Source organism: Protobothrops mucrosquamatus, unplaced genomic scaffold, assembly GCF_001527695.2.
Source record: "Protobothrops mucrosquamatus isolate PMUCROS unplaced genomic scaffold, P.Mucros_1.0 scaffold374, whole genome shotgun sequence".
NCBI lineage: Eukaryota > Metazoa > Chordata > Lepidosauria > Squamata > Viperidae > Protobothrops > Protobothrops mucrosquamatus.
In genome coordinates, this window is record NW_015386706.1 from 669,011 (window position 1) to 688,552 (window position 19,542).

General features: G+C 49.7%; 1 protein-coding gene across 1 annotated transcript; it reads right to left on the reverse strand.

Moving 5' to 3' along the window:
- Positions 1 to 7,066: 7,066 nt before the first annotated feature.
- Positions 7,067 to 18,419, reverse strand: PITPNB (phosphatidylinositol transfer protein beta). The gene is made up of 11 exons (XM_015815755.2): positions 18,355 to 18,419; positions 18,156 to 18,186; positions 17,820 to 17,965; positions 17,283 to 17,374; positions 16,776 to 16,783; positions 16,130 to 16,204; positions 15,469 to 15,552; positions 12,043 to 12,120; positions 11,084 to 11,194; positions 10,753 to 10,875; positions 7,067 to 8,482 (listed from the first exon to the last, which is right to left on the reverse strand). The coding sequence occupies exons 1-11, from the start codon at positions 18,372 to 18,374 to the stop codon at positions 8,432 to 8,434; spliced, it is 819 nt and encodes a 272-aa protein (XP_015671241.1). The 5' UTR covers positions 18,375 to 18,419; the 3' UTR covers positions 7,067 to 8,431.
- Positions 18,420 to 19,542: the final 1,123 nt, after the last annotated feature.

A 19,542-nucleotide genomic window follows, 5' to 3' on the forward strand; every position in this document is an offset into this window, starting at 1 on the left:
CCCGCCGGTGACTGCGGCTCTGTCCTCGAGTCCCGGTTGACTAGATCCTCAGCGAGGCATCACGGCCGACCGGCCCAGAGAGTCCGCGCCGCCGGCAGGCAGGCAGGCAGGGAAGAGATCGGCCGCCGCCGCCGCCGCCGCCGCACGACCGACTCACATCTTGCGCGGCAGTTGCCGTCCGGCGCCGGAGTGGCGGCTGGGGGGACCCCGCCGGGCCTCGCCAGCCTTCCTGGGCTGCGCGACTGGTGCGCCGCTTCCCTGGCTGGCGGGCTGGCCGGCTGCTGGCTCTGCCGCGCTCTCGCCGCGCGCCGGGGAAGCAGCAACAAGTTTTGCATTTCAGCAATGCCGTCCAGCCATTAGAGCTGCGCCAATGAGCGGCCCGGCGGGGCGGGGCTCCCTGTTAAGGTGGCGCCGCCGCCGCCGCCGCCGCCGCCCTTCCCCCGCCGAGCGCTCGGCCCGGTTGCGGGGAAGCTCCGGGTGGGAAGGAGGAGGCCGCGGAGGTCTCCTGGCGTCCGACCCGAGCGCCGGGCTGCCGTGGTCGGTCAGAGCCTGCGGGGCCCGACGGCCGGCGCACCTCCTTAAGGACCCCCGAGCGCGGCGGGGAGGCGAGTCAAGCGGTGTCGCTGCATGGAAAGCTTCGCTCCCCGGCGAGGCGTCCGCCTCCCCTCCGGCCCTGGCGCGGGAACCGCACTGAGCGTCCCGAGCCGCCACTGAGCCTGCGGGAGCCGCTCTCTTCCTGCCGTCCCGTCCGGGCCACTCCGGCCTCCCCCGTCAGCCCTTGATCCCAGCCCTCCGAGCTCCATAAATAAGGGGCTCAGGCAGCTTTGGGCGGGGGGGGCGCTGCGGGGGGGCGCTCTGCCGGGTCAGGATGCCGGGCTGTGATTAAATATTGATTTCGTGTAATTAGTTTTCCTGCGCGTTCTTCCCCTTCGTGATGGCGCCGATCTGACCGAACTGGAAGAGAAGTCAGCAGAGGACAAGCGACAGGCAGGGCGGGAGAGGGGGCCCGCCGCCGCCGCCGCCGCCCCGCCTCATCCCACCGCGCGGGTCCGGGCCGAGCGCTGCTTTTCTATCTCGTGCCTCCCGCCTTTCTCCCTGGAAGCGCCTCGGAGCGTGCGAGCCGACGGGAGTCCCGCTGGTCTGGTCGGTGCGGTCCAGCAGCGGAGAAGGCTGTAAGGACGGTACGGCTGTGCGCAGGCAAGTGGTGCCGAGGCCGAAAGCAACGCAGCCGTCCCGCTGGCCTCTTTGCTTGGCTGCTCTTTCCCAGGGCTGTCGGTAGGTCCTGAGAAGGCCGCCCTCCTGAAGGAGAGAGCCGGCCAGTCGGAGAGCCTGAGGTTGGTTACCGGAGATCTGGACGGGAAAAGGGGGGCATAGAGAACTGGACAGGAGAACAAGGATGGGGTGGGGTGCAGGAGGAGAAGACGTTAGATGTTTTACTGAACTGGGAGATTGGCAGCAAATAAATAAGATAGATGATAGAGAGATAAATAGATAAATAGATAGGTAGGTAGGTAGGTAGGTAGGTAGATAAATGGGAGACAGACAGACAGAGACTTAGGCCTAGGTACATATGGAATTACTTTTTCCAAGATCAAAAAGATTGGTTTTTCAATTGCAGGAATGTGCTAGAGTCTAAGGAGGCAGAAGTCTTCAGCAGGTAACTGGTTAAAATCTTGTCAATTTCAGAGAGCAAGACCAAACTGGTGGGAGGTATTAATCAACTAATTAAGGTCACAGACTGTCATCACTGAGAGAAAAGCTGCTCAGAAAGTGATGCTCAAAAAGCCGGACCATATTTGATTTGAAAGCTCTGCCTGCTGGATGGAGAACATGAGGACAATAAGAAGGATCTGTTCTCCTTTTGGCAAAGTCTGGTAACCTTAGGCAAGCCAAGGTTAGGCAAGCCTTTGAGCCAGTCTTGCTCCCAGATCCTAAAGCTGTCCTAAGGTCCTCTGGCTGGAGGTCTCTCCGCCTGCCTGCTCTTGCTGCAAAGTATTGCCTCTTTCCACACAGCACACAGAGCCTTTGTTCCCCCAAACCTAGCCAGCTCATTTCCTATAGTACGCAAAGCCACAAGCTATGCTTTATGGCTGGACTGTCTGGTTTCACGCATCCTACTGAGCCAAGGGCTATCCAAATACATGGCTGACCAACCAGGGGATCCCCACTGCTGAGTTTCATGCATCAATTTTAAACACCGTAGGGAATATAGGGAAGAATAATTGTGAAAGGCCTCAATTAAAAGTAATAGGAAGCTCAGAAGTACCAGCCTTCCAAGCACAGAGCAGTGGGCAGGGATTTCAGGAGTGCCGGGAACTTGTATGTGGGCTTTCCCCTTGCCCTTTTCCTCCTATGTGTCTCTGCCTGATTTTATGGTTCTGATTTTGCATTGATTCATTACTTGGTTGTTGATAAAAACTAATGGACAGGCTTACTTTCCATTTCACATCAAGTGGCCCTTGTAGTTGTTGCTTGTTGAGGTGCTCCAAGGATCTGCATCTCCCTCCTTCTTTGGAAGAGACTTGCGTACTTCCCACCCTGCATGGTGTCATCCAGGGCAAATGTTGTGAGAGGCGCTTTGTCCCCGGAAAACACCAGCAACGTAAAATAGCTGATTATGGAAGACATGTTGGGAAGGCTCTGAGTCCAATCACTACCCAGGGAAAGGGGCTTCCTGGGACCTCCATGTGGGTAGGGACCAGTCTTCTGAAGAAAAATGCCAATGGACAAGGGCACAGAGAAGTGATCCACGGCTGGTTTGTGCAGCTGAGAAGACTCTGAGGACGTGTCCTCTCACTGCTGGTTGGGACCCCTGTGACATCTAGGAGAAACCTACAACTGGCTTAACCCTCCAGGTTCACACCAGAGGCAGTTATGAGCTGCCTGTATGGAAAACAGGTTCTTGAAAGAACCTGAGGCTTCCTGGAACATTTGCTCACTGGCATCCCAGAGAAGTTCAGCTGATTGCAGGGAGGAAGGAAGGAATTTAGCAAGAAGCACACAAAGGAGAGAAAAGCCAGACAGGAAAGAAAGAATACATGAAAAAGTTGCCCCGTGTCCAGTTCAGCCTATAAATCCAGCTGGATAGCTGGATAGCTGTTCTTCAAAAGGAAAGAAGAGGCAGCAGCCTTTTTAAGGAGTCTCCTCCGCTCTCGCTCTCGGCAATAATGGCCCTTTCAGCTTAGCATGCTGATATGTGGTATTGTGGTCTGTTTGCCCTGGGTTTATAAAATGCAAAACTACAAAAACTACAAAATCCAAAAAACAAGGCATCTTTCACAAAATGATTGCCTCCTTCTCATAATAAACTATTCTTGAAGTCTCAAATATGCCGCACTCTTTTTACTGGTGCAGTGGGGCACAGCGAACAGCCCTTGAAAAGCTGCGGCTGATGTTGGGTCACTGTCCCCATTGAGGGTAACGATGGAAGGACTCCTTCAAGGTGGAAGTCTCATTGGTGCAGAGTTGGCTTTGCACAACCCAAAGGGCAGGCATAACAAGAAGGGCCTCAGCCCAATCAAGACAAGTTCTAGGGTCAGTTCCGGATAAAAAGATCATGTCCTGATCTCATTCAGTGAGTTTTGACTGGTCTGGCTTCTGTTCTGCTCCTACTGGGTGTACATCCCATTCCTATGTTGACTAACAGTTGTGCATTTCACATAGTTATTGCACAAAGGCAGATGAGGAATCCAATCCAAGCCATCAGATTGCCTGAAATGGCTTTGTGTCCCCTGTTCCAAGAGGAGGTGCCAATGTAGGTAGTCCTTCACTTACAACCCCAACTTTTGATCAGGAGTCTTTGAAAATTGATACAAGGGAAAGTGCTGGGGGAGATGGAGGTGGGGGAGATCAGGGTCAGGTAAGTAAAAGTTGCCAAGGTGGTGTGTATTACATGCTTTGAAGTAGGCTTTTAAGCAGAAATAGGGGTGGGGATTCCCCAGATGCTGCTGAACTACAAATCCCATCGGTCCCAGAAAGCATAGCCAACAGGGATGCTGGGAAATGTATTTCAGCAAATATGGACTCCTTGTTGCTGGCTGTAAACAAGATTTTGCCCCCTGCAGGCATCACTGGAGTGAGAGTAGCAACAAGTGGGAAATGATTGGATGACTGTGGACTCTACAGTAAACATGAACTAAAGAGCCCAACAGTTATCTGGTCTGCCATGGAGCCTTTGGTGTCTTCTCTTGGATCCCTTCTCTGCGGAAATAGGTGGTCCTTGGCCTCATTCGTTGAATTTTCAAATGACTGCCCCCCCCAACCCCCCAAACTCACAAATGCAAAGGTTATCGCTTTTAGGCTCATCAGCATAAACCATGGAAGACCTCTTGTTCTTGACTTTTTCTCTAACGGGTTCATAAAAGCTCTGCCAAAGTGTTGTAAAGCAAGTGGGAGGCCACCAGGAAGGAGTGCTGGCGGCCCTGGTTCCAGGAGAAGCCCTGAGCATGAATGTGTCTTTTTCAGCCACTTGGGAATACCGACCTTCTGCCTCAGATGCAGCCCCAGATGCTGATTTGAACCCACAGGAAAGGCAAAACAGACTTTCCAAACACGCCTGCCTTTTTAGCCCCAGAAAAGTGGCGGAAAGGAAGCAGTCATAATTCTCCATGTGCAGTACATATCCTCAGCCTCTCTGCAAACATGCGAGAAGGAAATTATGCACAATCGAGTGGCTTCCCATTTCATAAACATACAATCTGCATTTTCACTCCCTCGGCAGCTGCGTTTGATTAAGGAAGGGCCTGGAGGCAAGCAAGACCGGAGAATCAGGCACCGGTAGAGTTGGGGAGTTCTCGCGTCCTCCACCGCCACCTGCTGGCCACAGGAGGGAGAGGCCTCCTCCTTCGCTTCAAACGGCCTGGGCCGAGAAGGGGGCTTCGCAGGGACCCTGGAGGAATCCGCAGGCTCTTGCGCTCCTCTTTGGCCGAGTTGGACAACAAAGGGGCCCGTGCTCCCATTTGGATGTTTCGATACAAAAACTGGGAACAAGATATTCAGCATTCGTCTGAGGGGATGCAGAAGGCCAGGATGCTGCCGAGAATTTGTATTTGGTTAGAATACATTGATTCCAACCTTTGGGCAACGTTGGTGTTATTACTCAATCAGTAGATCCATTAAATGGGGCACTTTTACCTACTATGTTCTTGACTTTCATCTTTCTTGAAAAGGCTGCAGGACTAATCCCCAGGTTAAAACCGAGTACAACCCTTGGTTTAAGCAATAGACAGCTGAATGTTCATAAAAAGCACCTGTACAATTTCATGTAGCCACCTAATAATTGCCATTACCTAACCTGCTGGATTGGGAGATGTACAGCCTTTAACATTTTAGAAAGAAAGGGGAAAGAGCTGGGACATTTCAGGGTGGTGGTATTTGTCCTGGGTAAACTGCGGAAGAGTGACTTTTGAATTTAAAGGCCTACATTCAAGAGCCTCTTGAGCTTGGGAAGCCTACTGATCCATAGGGGTTTGTGGGAGGGCCACGCCTTCCTTCAGAACTGGACTGTGCTGATCACCTGCACTTGCAGGCTGGCTTCAACCCGTGCAGCCCTGTGGGCCTGCCGCTGCAGAGTCGGTGCTGCATCTGCCATCACAACCAAGGAGTGAGAAACGTCGGTGCAGATGTTCAAAACAGGCACCAGTCTTAGTACATTTGGCAAACGTCTCAGCAAGGACCTTTGCTTTTTTCTTCCCCCAACAAGAAAGCAGCAGCAAGTGGATACTTTTGGGAGAAAAAAGGAAAGCAAATGCTACTCTCCTGCTGAATCCAGTTTCAAAACAATGTATGTCCGTGATTTTAATTGTGCCCTTTCTGTACCCTTTTTAGGCTGATTTCAAACATTTAACACCCTGAGCGATAGAGATGCAGAGGAGACCCATGTAGCTTAAGACTTGTACAGTCCCTGGAGCACCGACGCTTGTGAGATCTCTGTGTGTGCTGAGTTTGAAGGATGACTGAAGAAACCATCCCAACCAGCAAGAAAAGCAGCAGCTGTGGCCCTTCTTCCCTTTTCGCTTATTGAGCCCTTCAACTTTTGGCGTTGGCCGATATATCTGTTCATTTCATTCATGCTTTTGATTAAATCTGTACAGCTTTGCCTTCTGTTCTTTTTCATAATTAGTGTCCTGGGTTACAGAATTTTAAGATTGCCTGTGGTTTTAAACAGATGGCATTTTAGAGAATTTTTACTACACGTTTTTTTCAATTTAAATCACTTTTAAAGCTTTAATGAGTTGCATGCTTTCATCAGAGAAAAAAATAAATAAATAATGAATTGCATGGAAGCAGCTGCAAAAATGGGGCAGATGGCTGGTTATCTTTTGCTAAAGCAGCAGCAGCACAGTAGCAAAGGATCTATTCTGAAGCCCTGGGAACAAGGTACGTTATAAATTTTGGGGAATGAACAAATATATACTGCTCAAAAAAAAAAAGGGAACATTTTACCATGGAACTGAAGGGGTTTGCGTTCCCTTTATTTTTGTGAGCAGTATAGTTTCACAATCTATACTTTGCCAAATGTTGCAATTGGGGGGGGGGGGCTTTTCATCAGAGAGGACAATATCCTTGCATCGTGGGAATGCAGGAGTCTTGGGATGCAGCTGTGCCTGCCCTGGTCTCCAAGGACGGTTCCCTCCAGACACAAATTCTGTCAGAAAGTTCCCCTCGTCTTCCAGGCTCAAGCAAGCAGATGAGAGAAACCTTTACACTGCAACAGAAATCTGAACATCAAGGCTAAGAATGAGACAACTTTTAAAAACAAACTTTCAAAAATATTAGGTGAATGGCAGAATAAAACTACCATGTAAGACTTTAGAAGAGAGAGAGAAAAAAATCTTCCAGGGCTTGCAATGTTCCCTTCGCTATTGGGGATGGAGGGAGGGGCCGAACCTCGGAATCCATGAATTGCTTCCTTGTGGAAATGCAGGAGTTATAGCCATCTAGGAAAAAAGCCCAATTTTCTATCTCTTCTGTGTTCCTGACCCACAGCTTTGCCTCAGTGCGTAATACCCCCCTTCCCACTTGAACTGAATCCAAATGCAAGAGTTGTGGATATTTTATAAGCAAATTTATTTAAATTGTCTTGACGCAGTTAAGCTAGAAACTGCAGAAGTAATCATTTTACATTCACTATAAAATTTCCTCTCAATTTTCACATCTAATCCTGCCCCAAACTAGGCACAGACCCGAGTCTTGCAGGGCCTGGCACTGGATGCTCTCCTTGGTACTGACGGGAGCAGATTCCTGCACTAAACACAGCAAGCCCTTGAATTAGCAGCAGCCCAAATTATCAACCTCTTAAAAATATTATGTATTTACAATGCCAATTCTCCAGTGGGGTAACGTGCAAGCCTTCCTGTGTGGCCAGAGTTAGAGGCTGAACCGCCAACTTCAGACACACACGAGCCTCACTTCCCGAAAATGGACGGATGAACAGTCCTTGCATTGGCCCTTGGAGCCCCGTCAATCTGTGGGCATGAACTCCTGTAGGGCAAGCCAAACTGAGAGCCCTCCCACTTAATTAGGCCTGGAATAAGTTGCTACTGGGATCCTCTCTTCTTTTAAGAAATCTGTGGAAGGTTTTGCAAGTCAGGATATCAGTTTCCAAAGGGTACTGGGAAAATGTTATTTTTTCCTACAGTTGATGCAAAACAGAGCTTATATGCAGTTTCTTGGATGAAATAGTGGAAGACCGAGGAGTGTTCTGAAAACAGCACTAAGGCTGTCCTGGAACATTATTCCTCCAGACTGGTTTGAGTCCATGAACAGTTCTAAAAAACAAAGATCCATAATCCCCTTTGTGTTCCCTTTTACTTTGCCAATTTTAATGAAGAAACCTTCGACTCTTTATATACAAAACTCCAATAAAATAGATCTCTTCGCAGCAAATGGGTGAAAATGTTTTTTTGTAAAAAAAAAAACACACCTCAGTAGCAAGAAATTGATCCTTACTACTAGAAATGATCTGATTTCAAGAAAGTGATAATTCAGAAATAAATATCTATAAATACATTCAGAATGTCTATGCCAAATTGCGAATGAACCACACAAATTGGAAAATTAATTGCTGATGCACATCTAACTCTAAACAGAGACAAACTAAGTCCTAGCAAGGAGAATCTCTCATCTATATTATAAAAGATAAGATAAAGTAAGTTGGTCCAGCATCTTTAGTTTGGAAATGTTCCAACTGACACAATTCATTCTCTTCTTCCCGGTAATTGACACTAGGTGGGTTTAATTAGCTTTGGATATACAGCACAAAGGCAGGGCCTCTTGGGGAGATCTCGGAGCAGCAGCTCAGGACAAGTATGCACCCAGTGTGTATGTGTACATGTTTCTGTGTGCATGCATGCACAAATGTGTAAAGAACTGTGCACCCACTCACACCCCAAGGGTGGATTGTGACACCACATGCACATGATGTTTTCCTTCACTCATCGTTCGCGGCACTCGTTCCTCTCACTTCTCCTTGATTGCGCAACTGGGAGAAAGGAGAAAGATCAGTCACTCACAGTTGCGGCTCTCAAATAAAACAGGATTAAATGAAAGGATTAGAGATTATTCTGCCTATTTCTCCTGGCATAGCCTTTGCCTGAAGCAACGCAACCATCACCAGCAATGACCTACTGAAAGGAATATTGTGATAGTGACCCGGTTAGCAATTTGAGCAGAGAGGAGTAAATTGAGACTGCAAACAACAACACTGAAAATGGCAGAGCCTGGAGGGATTTTTTTGGGGGGGGGGAGGGGGGAGGAGAAGGAAGAGGAGAGGGCAAAATATGGGGCTTTGCAGGTGCTTACGTATTTAGGAAGAGGCTGTCCTTGAACTTCTGCCGGGGCCAGCCTGGGAAAAGCCATCTAGACTACAACGATGTGTTCTGACACACGTGACAAAGAAGGAAAAAATGAAACCCGCAAGAACTAATCAGCCTTTTTCCCCAGTGAAACCACCAGGCTGCCAAAGGCTGCTCTGTTGTGTGGGACAGGGAGACCCACTGGCTGCTCAGGAGCCTTTTATCCTGAATCCAAACCTCAAGCGGTTGGATGTTGGAAAGGGACAAGTTGTGAGAGGGTCCTCGGCAACACTGAGATCTCTGCTTTGAGGAGGGGGATGCTACCCCACAATGAAAGACAGGACCAGAATGAGACGGTACGGACATTGCCAAAACCCTGCATTTCTTCACCAGAAGAGGCCAGAGTCACTTACACAGTGGGGTTATTTGCCTCTGACCCTACCGAGGGTTTCCTCTAGGCGCTGGCAGCCAATGTTCCTCGGACACAACCCTTCTTACGCATCTAGGTGCAAAATAAAACTGTCAGCTGCCAGGCAGTTCACCAGCAGGAGTTAGTAGGAAGGGGCTGGGATGACCGACCGACCGACCGACCGACCGAGGGTCTGAAGCCCCGTTCGGTCCTCTAGCTTGTGAAGCAGGCTAACTGATCGGCTTCCGCTGGACTACCCCGGAAGGGAGGGAAGGAGAAGGGAGACTCCACAGGTGACGGGAAAGGCAGCAGCCCGTTCTGGGCGTTCGGTGCTGTGGGACGGAGTCTTCCGAGGCAGAGAGAGAGCTCTGTGGAAGGGCTGCTCAGTCCCGTCTCTGGCTCTTACGAGGGACGCATCCGCCATCTGATGCACCGGGGGGGGGGAGGGGGGGAGGGAGAGGACAAGCATTTGTGTGGGGCTGGCAGGCAGGGAGGCCAGGAAGGGTTTATGCTCCCTGCAAGTTTCTCCTCCCTTGATTATTAGCATGTCCTTAGCCAGGAGTCCCTGTTTCGTGGCCTTAGCCGTGAAAGCCAGCAGGGTGACTTTGGGCTGGTCTCTCCCTCTCAGCCCAGAGCAGCTCACAGGGCTGTTGTGGGAAAAAGAGGAAGATGGGCTGGATATGTTCACTGCCTTGGGTTATTTGTGAAAATAATAAAGGCGGACTACAAATAAGCACCAAAAAAAAAAAAAAATTGAGTCCTTACAGGACCTGCTCAGGCCAGTGAAGACCTTGAAACCCCTGGAGCTGCTCTGCCCCTGGCGAGAAGGGTAGCAGCAGCTGACCTGGCCTGACCCATAGTCCGAGGGGAGGCTAATGACCCTCTAGGCGAAAAGCTTCCTTTTGAAAGCACTTTTGGCCGGAGATCCTGACCTGAGGAACGGCTCGAGGGATCTTAGGAAGGGAGGGGGCCTCAGACTAAGCCCCTTGTTCTCTTTGGGAGACAAGCTGTTTTTGATCCTCCCTTTCAGGAGAGATTTCTGATGGAGTTAGTTAGTATTCAGAAACATTCAAAACAAATGCATGCACACATCACCAGGAAACAGCACCACATCCTAGAGAAAAGACAGCACACGTTTTCATGGAGAGTATTCATATATACAAAGCAAATTTATCTCAAAAACTACTCTGGCAGACATACTGGTCAATCTTTGGTTTGTTTAAGTACCCTTGAGGAAAGTCACTTTCTTAGGAGAAGCAAGAGCTAAGAAATGTCCTGGAGAACATCAAGGTCTCTCACTCTAAGGATCCCACTCCTCCCCCCCCCCCAAAAAAAAACTTGGGGGAGGAGGGAGGGCAGAGCAGTGGACTTGGGGAAGTGGTCCTTTTTCTGTAATTCTCAAGGGGTTTTCTGAAGGACGGTGCCCCACTTTCCCCTCCTGGTCTCCAGGCCACTGTGGTGTGCCAATGGACCTCTGCTCCCTCCCAACAAGCTTCCGGCCACATCTGGGAAGCGGCCACCCTGCCGCACAGGCTTGAACATCCTTACCGCCTCCAGCTCTCTTTGGGTTTCATCCTCCATTTGCCGGATGTCTTCCATCGTCAGGTCAATCCACCGATCAATCCAGCAGAAAAGCTGCCGATGGAAGTTGGTGAATATCCTCTTTTCTTGCTTTAAAAAAAAGAAAAATCATCTGTTGGCCCTAGTCCGGCACAGAGGCTCAGCTACCTCTGAAGGAAGGAAGGAAGGAAGGAAGGGGGGGAACCATGCTGAGCTAGGAGGTGGCCTGGCCCAAGACAGCAGCCTCTCAGCCCCACTTGGAAGCCAGGTGGACTAGCCCCTTTTCCCCAGAAAGGGACAATCCTTCCCAGCTGTGTACCTTCTGAATGAAATTCTCAATTTTATTCTGCAATCCCCACCACTTAAACTTGATGGTCACCAGCTTGTAAGCACACATCTTGGGACAATCTTCAGCAGCTGCCAACTCCTTCTGTTTGGAGAAGTCGATAAAAAATGGGCATTTAAGCACCTTCCACTCCCACCTGCCTCTTCTCAAGAGGCCTGAAAGTCACAGCCAAAGGGGAAGCCAGAAGCCTTTCTTGCTTCTCGCTCTGTCGTTAAAAGGTGCCCGGTGCCAGCCACAGGGTCCAAATGCCCAGAAGAAAGGGTGAGAAACTGGTCCAGGACCAGGGCAGAGACTGTGATGGGCAATGCTCCCCTCCTCGAACGGAGGATGCTGTGATGGGGGGGGGGGAGGAGAGGCCCTTCTTCTTTTTCCCTGAAGCCTCCCCGTGCTTCCTGATTCTTTTCCGTTCGTTCTGCTCAGAGAGGAACAAATGAATAGTTGCCTCTTAAAACAAGCTTTGACAGCGGTCAAGAACTGCCCAGGAAGAGGGGGCAGATACATTCTTTGACCAATAAGCTGCACCAAGAAAGGTCAGTCCTCTGATTAAACTAGTCAATGGGGGACCGAAGAGGAAGCGGTTTCTCACACACATCTTCCCAGTCAGTTCGGGAAACTGGGAACAGAAAACGGCTGCTAGCTCGGATGGAAATCGTAATGGCCACAGGTTATCTCTTGAACCCAAGGCCATGTGTATCTGAATCCCTCTTGTTGGGGTCTTAACAACCCATAACCAAGGAACAGCTTAGCCCACAGCTCCATTTAACTTCCAAGAGATTCCACTATCCTGAAGGGTGCCTGTAGGGCAAGGGGAAAGTGCCCAAGCTCAGGCTGGCCACAGCATAAGCCCGCCCTGACATTTCTCCACTTTTATTGACGTAGACCTGGCAGCCTCTCAAAGCCCCTTCCAAGTTGCCTTTCTTGGCTTGTATTACCTTCCAGTCAGTCCCCAAAGGGCCTCTTTTGGTCTTGACCGACTGGAACAATGCTGGGTCTTCATCAGCTTTGTAGTCCTGCAGATTCAAAGAAACTCCAAAGTAAGGCTGGGAAGAGAGAACTGGAGAAGTTTGGAAAAGAGAAGCTACCTGCACTGCGTATATGAAGCCCCAAGAAAAATTGGGAGGAGAGGGAAAGAGACTTACTGCCCTGAAGGCCACGTTCTCCTCTTGCTGCCTGCCCCCGGCTCCTTTCTGCGGCCCTCTTGGTGTGTCATTTCATGCAGACTGAGCTCAAAAGTTAAATCCCACTGGGTCAAAAAGGTTTGTTCCCTGGAAGGGCTTATAATGGTTCTATATTTGCAACTTAGTCTAAAGCAACTGACAGAAAGAGGATGCAAGTTATTGAAATGCTGCTGGGAGACCACAGGACTGCTGGGCTATGACCCACCCAACATTTGTGGAGGTGAAGGAAAGCCAGAGGCAATTCACACTGCTTTCAATCTGAAGCAGAGAAAAAACTACAAAGCTGATTTCAATTTTGTTTGCTTTCACTCTGCTTATTTTCTTTCAAATTACTTCTCAAGCTGCATCTCTTTCTGAAGTTAATTATGTGTCTCGTTTGCTCACAGTTTAACAATTCTTCCTTTCCTGGGAAGTGACTTTTGTAAACAAATCATGCAAAACTGCTTAGACAAAACCTCTGGAGCTGATTAGGAGAGGCCAGGCCTAAATTTCTACCTTAGGATAGTGGCAGCTGTCGGCTCAAGCATTTGTATACATTTGGGAAAACCCAGGGCTGGCATCTGGGTTTCATTAGGGATTCCAAGAGCAGGCAGAGTTTGGAGCCAGGCTGTTTATTGATCAGTGTTTAGAATCGAAAAGAGTGGCTGGGCTGTTTGGCCAGCGTTCCCTCAGGCTGAGGGCTTGCGTTGCACGAGGGCCTGCAGTCGGGGGGGGGGGGCAGTCCTTCCCTGCACTCACAAGATTATCTATCGCCTGCTTCTCAGCCAAGCTTCTGCTGCCAGAGGCACACACCTGAGAGCAGCCGAGTCTTGTCCTCCCCCAGAAAGAAACCCTTGAGGGGCTACAGAGGCAGGAAGTGTCTTTTCAAAGAGCACCAGAACTTGAACCACAGAGATAAAATCTGCGAAAGGCAAGCAACTCAGGACTGACTGAGACAGGGAAAAGAGGCCAGGAGAGGGAACTGCCACTCCGCTTATGCCTCCCTGTACAGAAACCATCCTTCCTTTTCAGCTCAGAACTGAATTACCGTGGAAAGATAAAGACGGCTACAGACAGTAAAATTAACCTTAAAAAGGCTCTTGTCAAAGTAAAAAATAGCTTTCTAGCATTCAAAAGGGAGACATGTAGTTAGAATTTAGCTAGAGAGAAAAGAAGCAATTTCTTGACACTGGGCTCAGTCCATGAGCTGTGACTGTGTTGTCCTTTTATCTCAATATGACAACTATAGGCATGTAACACCTACTGAGCTGGAAAAGAGATGTCCAGATAAGTGCATAAACAAATTAATGACAAAGCAAAAATTTTTAGAGTAAGGCAGAAATTATAGACAGAGAGTTGGAAAGAGAACTAGATGATGCTATCCATTCAGTCATGTCCGACTCTTGACAATTCTGCGGGCCAGTTCTCTCCACAACTAGACTGTGTTGTCTCTCTGTGTCATATATGTGGGTAAATGCATAATTCTGTATTTATTTTTGTCATATTTATGTAGTGTATATTGGGGGGTGGTGACCCTTTGAGAGCTGTATGCAACAAAACTTCATTTTAATGTATACCGATTAGTGTACATTCAAAGTGACAAAGTTATTGTTCTATTATATCCTCTGATCTCCTATTTAACATCTATGAAGCCACAGGGTGAGGGGAACTGTCAGTTTGGGGTGAGATATATGCAGATGACACCCAGCTCTCTCTCTCTCTCTCCACTCCTGCCCTGGAAGAGCATTCAGAAACTTCAACTGGTGCAAAATGGGTAATAAATGGTGCCGGCTACACATCACGTTAACACCGCTACTCCATGAGCTGTTTCTGGGTGCAATTCAAAGTGCTGGTTGCCATCTTTAAAGTCCTACATGACTTGGGACCAGGCTACCTGAAGGACCTGTTTTTTCCAAGTGCTTCTATCCCTCCAATTGGACATGCTGCACTTCCTGTCAGCCAAGGAGTGCCAAATGATGGGAACTAGCCTTTTTCTGTTGTAGCCCCGGCCTTATGGAATATTCTCCCCTCGGAGATCAGAATGGCTCCACCCCTGCTGGCTTTTCGCAAAGCTTTGAAAACTTGGCTATGTACCCGGGGGGTGGGGGTGGGGGGGGCTTGGGGCTCACAAAGTGTTAAGGGTCCCATTACTTGGCATTACTATTAGTTGATTAATCATCACAGCTACGGTTTATACTTATTTGTTTTGGGGATACTTTTATTGCTTTTATGTTTTTTAAACTTCCCATAATTTTAGAATTGTGAGTCACCCACAATCAGATGTTGGGTGGTTACTGAAGACAGATGATAGATAGACAGATAGACAGACATAGGCAGACTGACAGATACCAGAGGTTTTTCTTTTGGGATTGATGGATGGTTGAAAAAAATGTAATGGAATTTTGTATTTATACATAACTGTAGCGAGATTATCGTTATGTACAAAGAAGGAACGGAGGTAGATGGGGAAGATACAACTTGAGATGGCTAAATTGACTTCTTTTGGTCAGATAAAAGATACCTATATTTATTGCTGACTGCAAACCCTTTATAAACTTTTTGTGTGAAACAGAAAAAAATGATAATTTATAATTTTGATGATTAGACGGAATTATAGAAAAAAAGAATTATATTGTAACCACAGAAAGAGGTAAAGTTATGTGTGTTTAGAACTGCTCTAAAGAGGATTGGAAGATGCTTCTTTGTATCTTTTTCTATTTTTCTTTCTTTTTTCTTAACTTGCATTTTTGGTTTTCTCTTTGTTTTCTTATAATAGTTTGTATTAGCTTTTATCTTTTAAAAAAATTAACAAAATTTATATATTTATATCTATATAAAACAAAGACATCTCAGGGAGTTGATGCACTAAGTGAGGAATTTCTAAGCTTTGGTTACTGCCTCCAAGATTTTGGGAAACCGCTTTCACCCCCAGCTACCAGGAGGCACTTCATTTAGTTGGAAGCTGAAATCCCCATTACTGCTTCAGCCTGGCAGGCAGGAAAAGGACCAGCGGCTGTCGATCCCAGAGCAGCCTACCTGGGCTACAGAGATACTGATGGCTAAGCAGCTTGACTGGCTTCTTTCAACCCACCATTGAAGAAGCTCTTAACTTCCCTCTTTTGAAGTAGCGTTTATATGCGGGAACAGGAATAAACCCAACCCGCAGCATCAAGCTGCAGGAGAGATGTGAATTCAACTTACTCCAGGCTCCACTTGGTTTCTGTCTGCTATATCGATATGAATAACTTCCACGTTTTTCCATGTATTGGGATCCAAGTCATGGACCTGCAGGAAGAGAAAGCCCCACTGATCACAGGGCCAACCCCCTCTTCCCCTTTGCACGGGGCGAATACCTGCTTGCAAGGCATGCCTAGCAGCAGGGAGGCCTTTCCACAGACTTTGGCAAGGCAGCCAGGAAAGTTAAATCCAGGCTCTGCCAATCTACAAGGAAAGCCAAAGGGGAGGTTTCGAAGAGCAATATACGGGCCACATTCTTAAAGTGAGCTGCAATAATGAACGCAAGTCTTAAAATAAGAACACCCACCTTCTACAATCCAGCTTAGGTATTTTGAATTTGGACATTTAATTGTGCTTTTACGTTGTTTTACCCATATCCATTGCTACCCTTGCATTTTCTTAAACTGCTCAAATCACTCTGATCAGAAAGTACGCCAATGTTTTAAAACACCCGCCACAGTCTGGAGGCAGAAGAAAAACTCAGTCCCAGCACTGAAGCAATGTCAATCTCCAGACCAAGCAGGAAGCTGCCGATCCTCCTGAGTGGCGGTGGGAGCCACACAAATCTAAGCAGAGAGCCCTCCATTTCCCAGACCCAGAAACAAACTGCTTACGGCCAGCTTACATTGTCCGACGTGCCCAAGTCAGGTTTATGCCAAGTCTCAATTTTGATAAAAAAATCCTCTTTCATGTATTCATTCTACGGAAACAAAAACAAATGGAAATGCATCTCAAGACAAAGGTAGACGTAGAGTGGGGGAACTGGACAAAAACTGGCGATGTTCATTGCACAGAGAGCCCCCCCCCAAGCATTTCTTGGAAAGTTCAGTGGGAGGCAGGATAGGATAGGACTAGTGCGAGGGACGTGTTGAGTAGTGGAGGCCACAGATCTGCTAAAAGGCTCCCACAATGTGCATAGAACATGCAGCCTGAAATACAGCACCAGAATATGCAAATTCCAGCACAATCTTCTCTGCTGGAAGTGACCCTCATTGCCAGTATCTAAGTCCAACATGCAAGTAGGGGGTGTGGTTTGCAGAAGATGAGAATGAAGACTGGTTCAACTTCCTTCCCCAAAGGTCCTGTGTTGTAAAGCTCAAGAATCGCTCTGAGAGGAGATGGTGTCATTCCCTTTGCAGGCCAGCCCCACCCAGCTCCCCACCAGCCTGCAGACTTTTTCACTTCGAGAGAGCATCCTTAACACTGAAACCCAAAGGCCTGTAAATTTTTGCTAAGCCACAATGACAAGCATAAGAAGAGAAAATACTCACCGTAACGACTGTTCCCCAGGATGTTATGGAAGGAGAAAGAGATGGAGACAAAGAGAAGTGACTGCACTGTAACAGGACAGCTACGTAACTTCATTATGCTCTCTATATTATCCAGATTAAATGCCAAGTGGAACAGGGTGGCCACAGAGCCCCAATTGAAAGTGAACAAAGAAATGGCTAGCAAAATCATAACAATGTTTATCATCATCTAATCTCAGCACAACAAACATGCACCAATCCCTCCTAACCACTAGGCTTCAGACTACAATGTCCATCATCCCTTTCTTACAGGCCAGTGGCAATCAGTTGCCTGCTCTCACACCTACCAATGATGAGTCAATATAAGCCTTAATGTTCTGTTTAATCAGCATTTCCCTCTAGCGAGCAGCAACTAAATTTGCAATTGCAGATGGTTTTAGATAATAGAGTCTTCTCTGGCTTTACCTGAGCATTTAACTCAGCCCTCTTGAGAGCATCCTTCTGAGAAAAAGGGAAGAGCACACTCACCTGTTCTACAGTAAGGATATGCATTCCAGGCTTTTTCATGAAATACTAGGGAACCTTCCGGAGCAAACATCCGCACAAAGCCAGGCACTTTGCTATGAGGAAGCAGAGTCATAGGTTTATTTTTGCCAAAAAATAAGATCAACAGTTTTTACTCCCATTTTAGCAATCTCTTCATAAACACATTCCTCCCACAGCTTTGCGTGAGCTCAGCACAAAGGGGCTACGTATGTATTTCCGCAATCATTACTTGCTCCTTTTTGAAAGTATACGCTGCCTTCTCAGCCTGTCCCAGGCTCCCTAACCCTGACACTCCCCAGAAATACAGCCGTGGCTCTTCCAGTAATAGGTCGCTCCCCCCCCCCGCCCCACAGTTTCCTATAAAAAGAGGCACGATTTTGCAGGGCTGCGATGTTAATGGATGGTGCTGAGAGGCCCAGCGCAGTGGAGGCACGGGGAAGAATACAGGCAGGGAACATCTCCAGGCACAACAGCTTGAAGCCGGGGAGGCTTCAGGAGGGGCCCCAAGCCGCCCCCTACCTCTTCAGGTGGTAGATCTTGTGCGTGTACTGGCCCTTTTCCCCGTCCTTCTCGTAAGGCTCGTTGGTCAAGACCTGGATGCCTTCTCCGCCTCCCGTCTCATTCTTGCTGGCTTCGGCCACGGAGTACAGCTGTCCGACCTGGTACTGACAGGAGACCGCGGCAGGATTGGGACCCCCCTCCCCCCTCCCCGGCTGAAAAGCAGAGAGCCCCGGCCGGAGCTTCTTCCCCAGCCGGACGCCAGGCTCATCCCTTCCGCCCCCCCCAACAACCCTGCCTCGATTTCCTCCCCAGGAGCAGGAGCGGGAGCGGCCGGGGGGGGGGGGCAACACCTACCTCCTGCACCGAGCACGGCAAGGCCACGCGGCTGCAAAGGGGAACAGAGCGGGCTCGTCAGCCGAGGGAGGGGCGCCGCTAGCCGGGCGGGGGAGACCCGACGAGCTCCGAAGGGCCCGCCGGGACCCCTGCGCGAGGAAACAGCGCCAGACGGCTCCCCCCCCCGGAATAGACCGCCCCCCCACTCCAGGCCACTCACAATTCCTTGATGAGCACCATCTTCCCGCAGGCAGCAGCCCAACACGCAGGCGCCGTCGCGGCCGCCTACCCATAGGCCACAGCGCGAGGCACTTCCGGGAGCCGAGCCTCGCCCCATCTCGGCCGGAGCCAATCACGGCGCAGCAGGCGAGGGGCCGCCCGTACGTTACCGCTCATTGGTTGACAACCTAACCGATCCGGCTCCCCAACCAATGATGCGACATAACGGCAGGCCTTGGCCCGTCGGGCTACAACTCCCTCCCCCGGAAGTGGGTGAAGTCACCCGGATGACCATACATCCAGAAAAATGTAACCGTTTAGAGGCGGCCACTAAAATTCCACGGCCACGTTAGCAGAGCAGCTTGGGTCTCTGGGGACCGGAGTCTGGAGCGGCGTCCGTATCTTGCTGTCCGCAGAATTTATGGATGAATTGCTTCCGGGCTAAGACCATAGCTTCCTCTGTGTACCGGAAGCGCTCACGAGAGAACGTCCCCTCGTCAGACACGCAGCCTAATCCCTCCCCCGGAAATCAGGACGGCCAGCGCTGGAGAGCTCATGCTTTAATAGACACGGAAATCACAAAGGGCGGCCAAAGGCCTCAGCAATTGCCATAAAAATAGGGGCGGACTCAGAATACAAAACGTGTAACGCCGCCCGGAAACGGAGGCGCGGCTACAAAAAAATGCCAGTCCGGCTAAACACGGCCGAATGGCGGCGTCCCCTCCCTTCCGGTGAGGACGTACGTGGGGGGGGGGAGAGGAAGCGGAGCGGGCCGCCTTCGAAGCACCATTGTGGAGGCTCCCGCCTCTGGCCGCCCGGAGTGGCGGCTTTGCATAGGGGTCGAGGGGCCCGCAGGCACCGGCCCTGGGCTCCCGGCGCGGCTCCGGCAGCCAACGTGGCAGCTTCAGGCCGCGGCGCTCTTTTCCTCTCCGGCCCCGGGACGGGAAACCACGGGCTCCCGGCGCGCCTCCAGCCCAGAAAGGAGGCGCCTCCCCAAACCAAGCGTTTGGGCGGGGGGGCTGTTTTATGCTGGGGAGGGGCCGCCGCACCCACCGCCCCAGGCGCGCTCGGTGCCCGGCTGCATGCAAACGAAGGGAAGGTCCAGCCGTGGGGCCGAAGGATGCCCACTCTCCGCCCTCCCCCTTCACAGGACACACAATTTAAACGGGAAGAGACCGAGGGGCTTATG

Bases quoted from the DNA above. Each gene is read 5' to 3' on its own strand.
- PITPNB (XM_015815755.2), bottom strand. From the start codon at position 18,374: ATGGTGCTCATCAAGGAATT. The intron at 18,187-18,354 runs GTGAGTGGCCTG...TCCCCTTTGCAG, and splicing joins ATGGTGCTCATCAAGGAATT to CCGCGTGGCCTTGCCGTGCT. The intron at 12,121-15,468 runs GTAAGTTGAATT...TTGAATCTGCAG, and splicing joins GAAACCAAGTGGAGCCTGGA to GACTACAAAGCTGATGAAGA.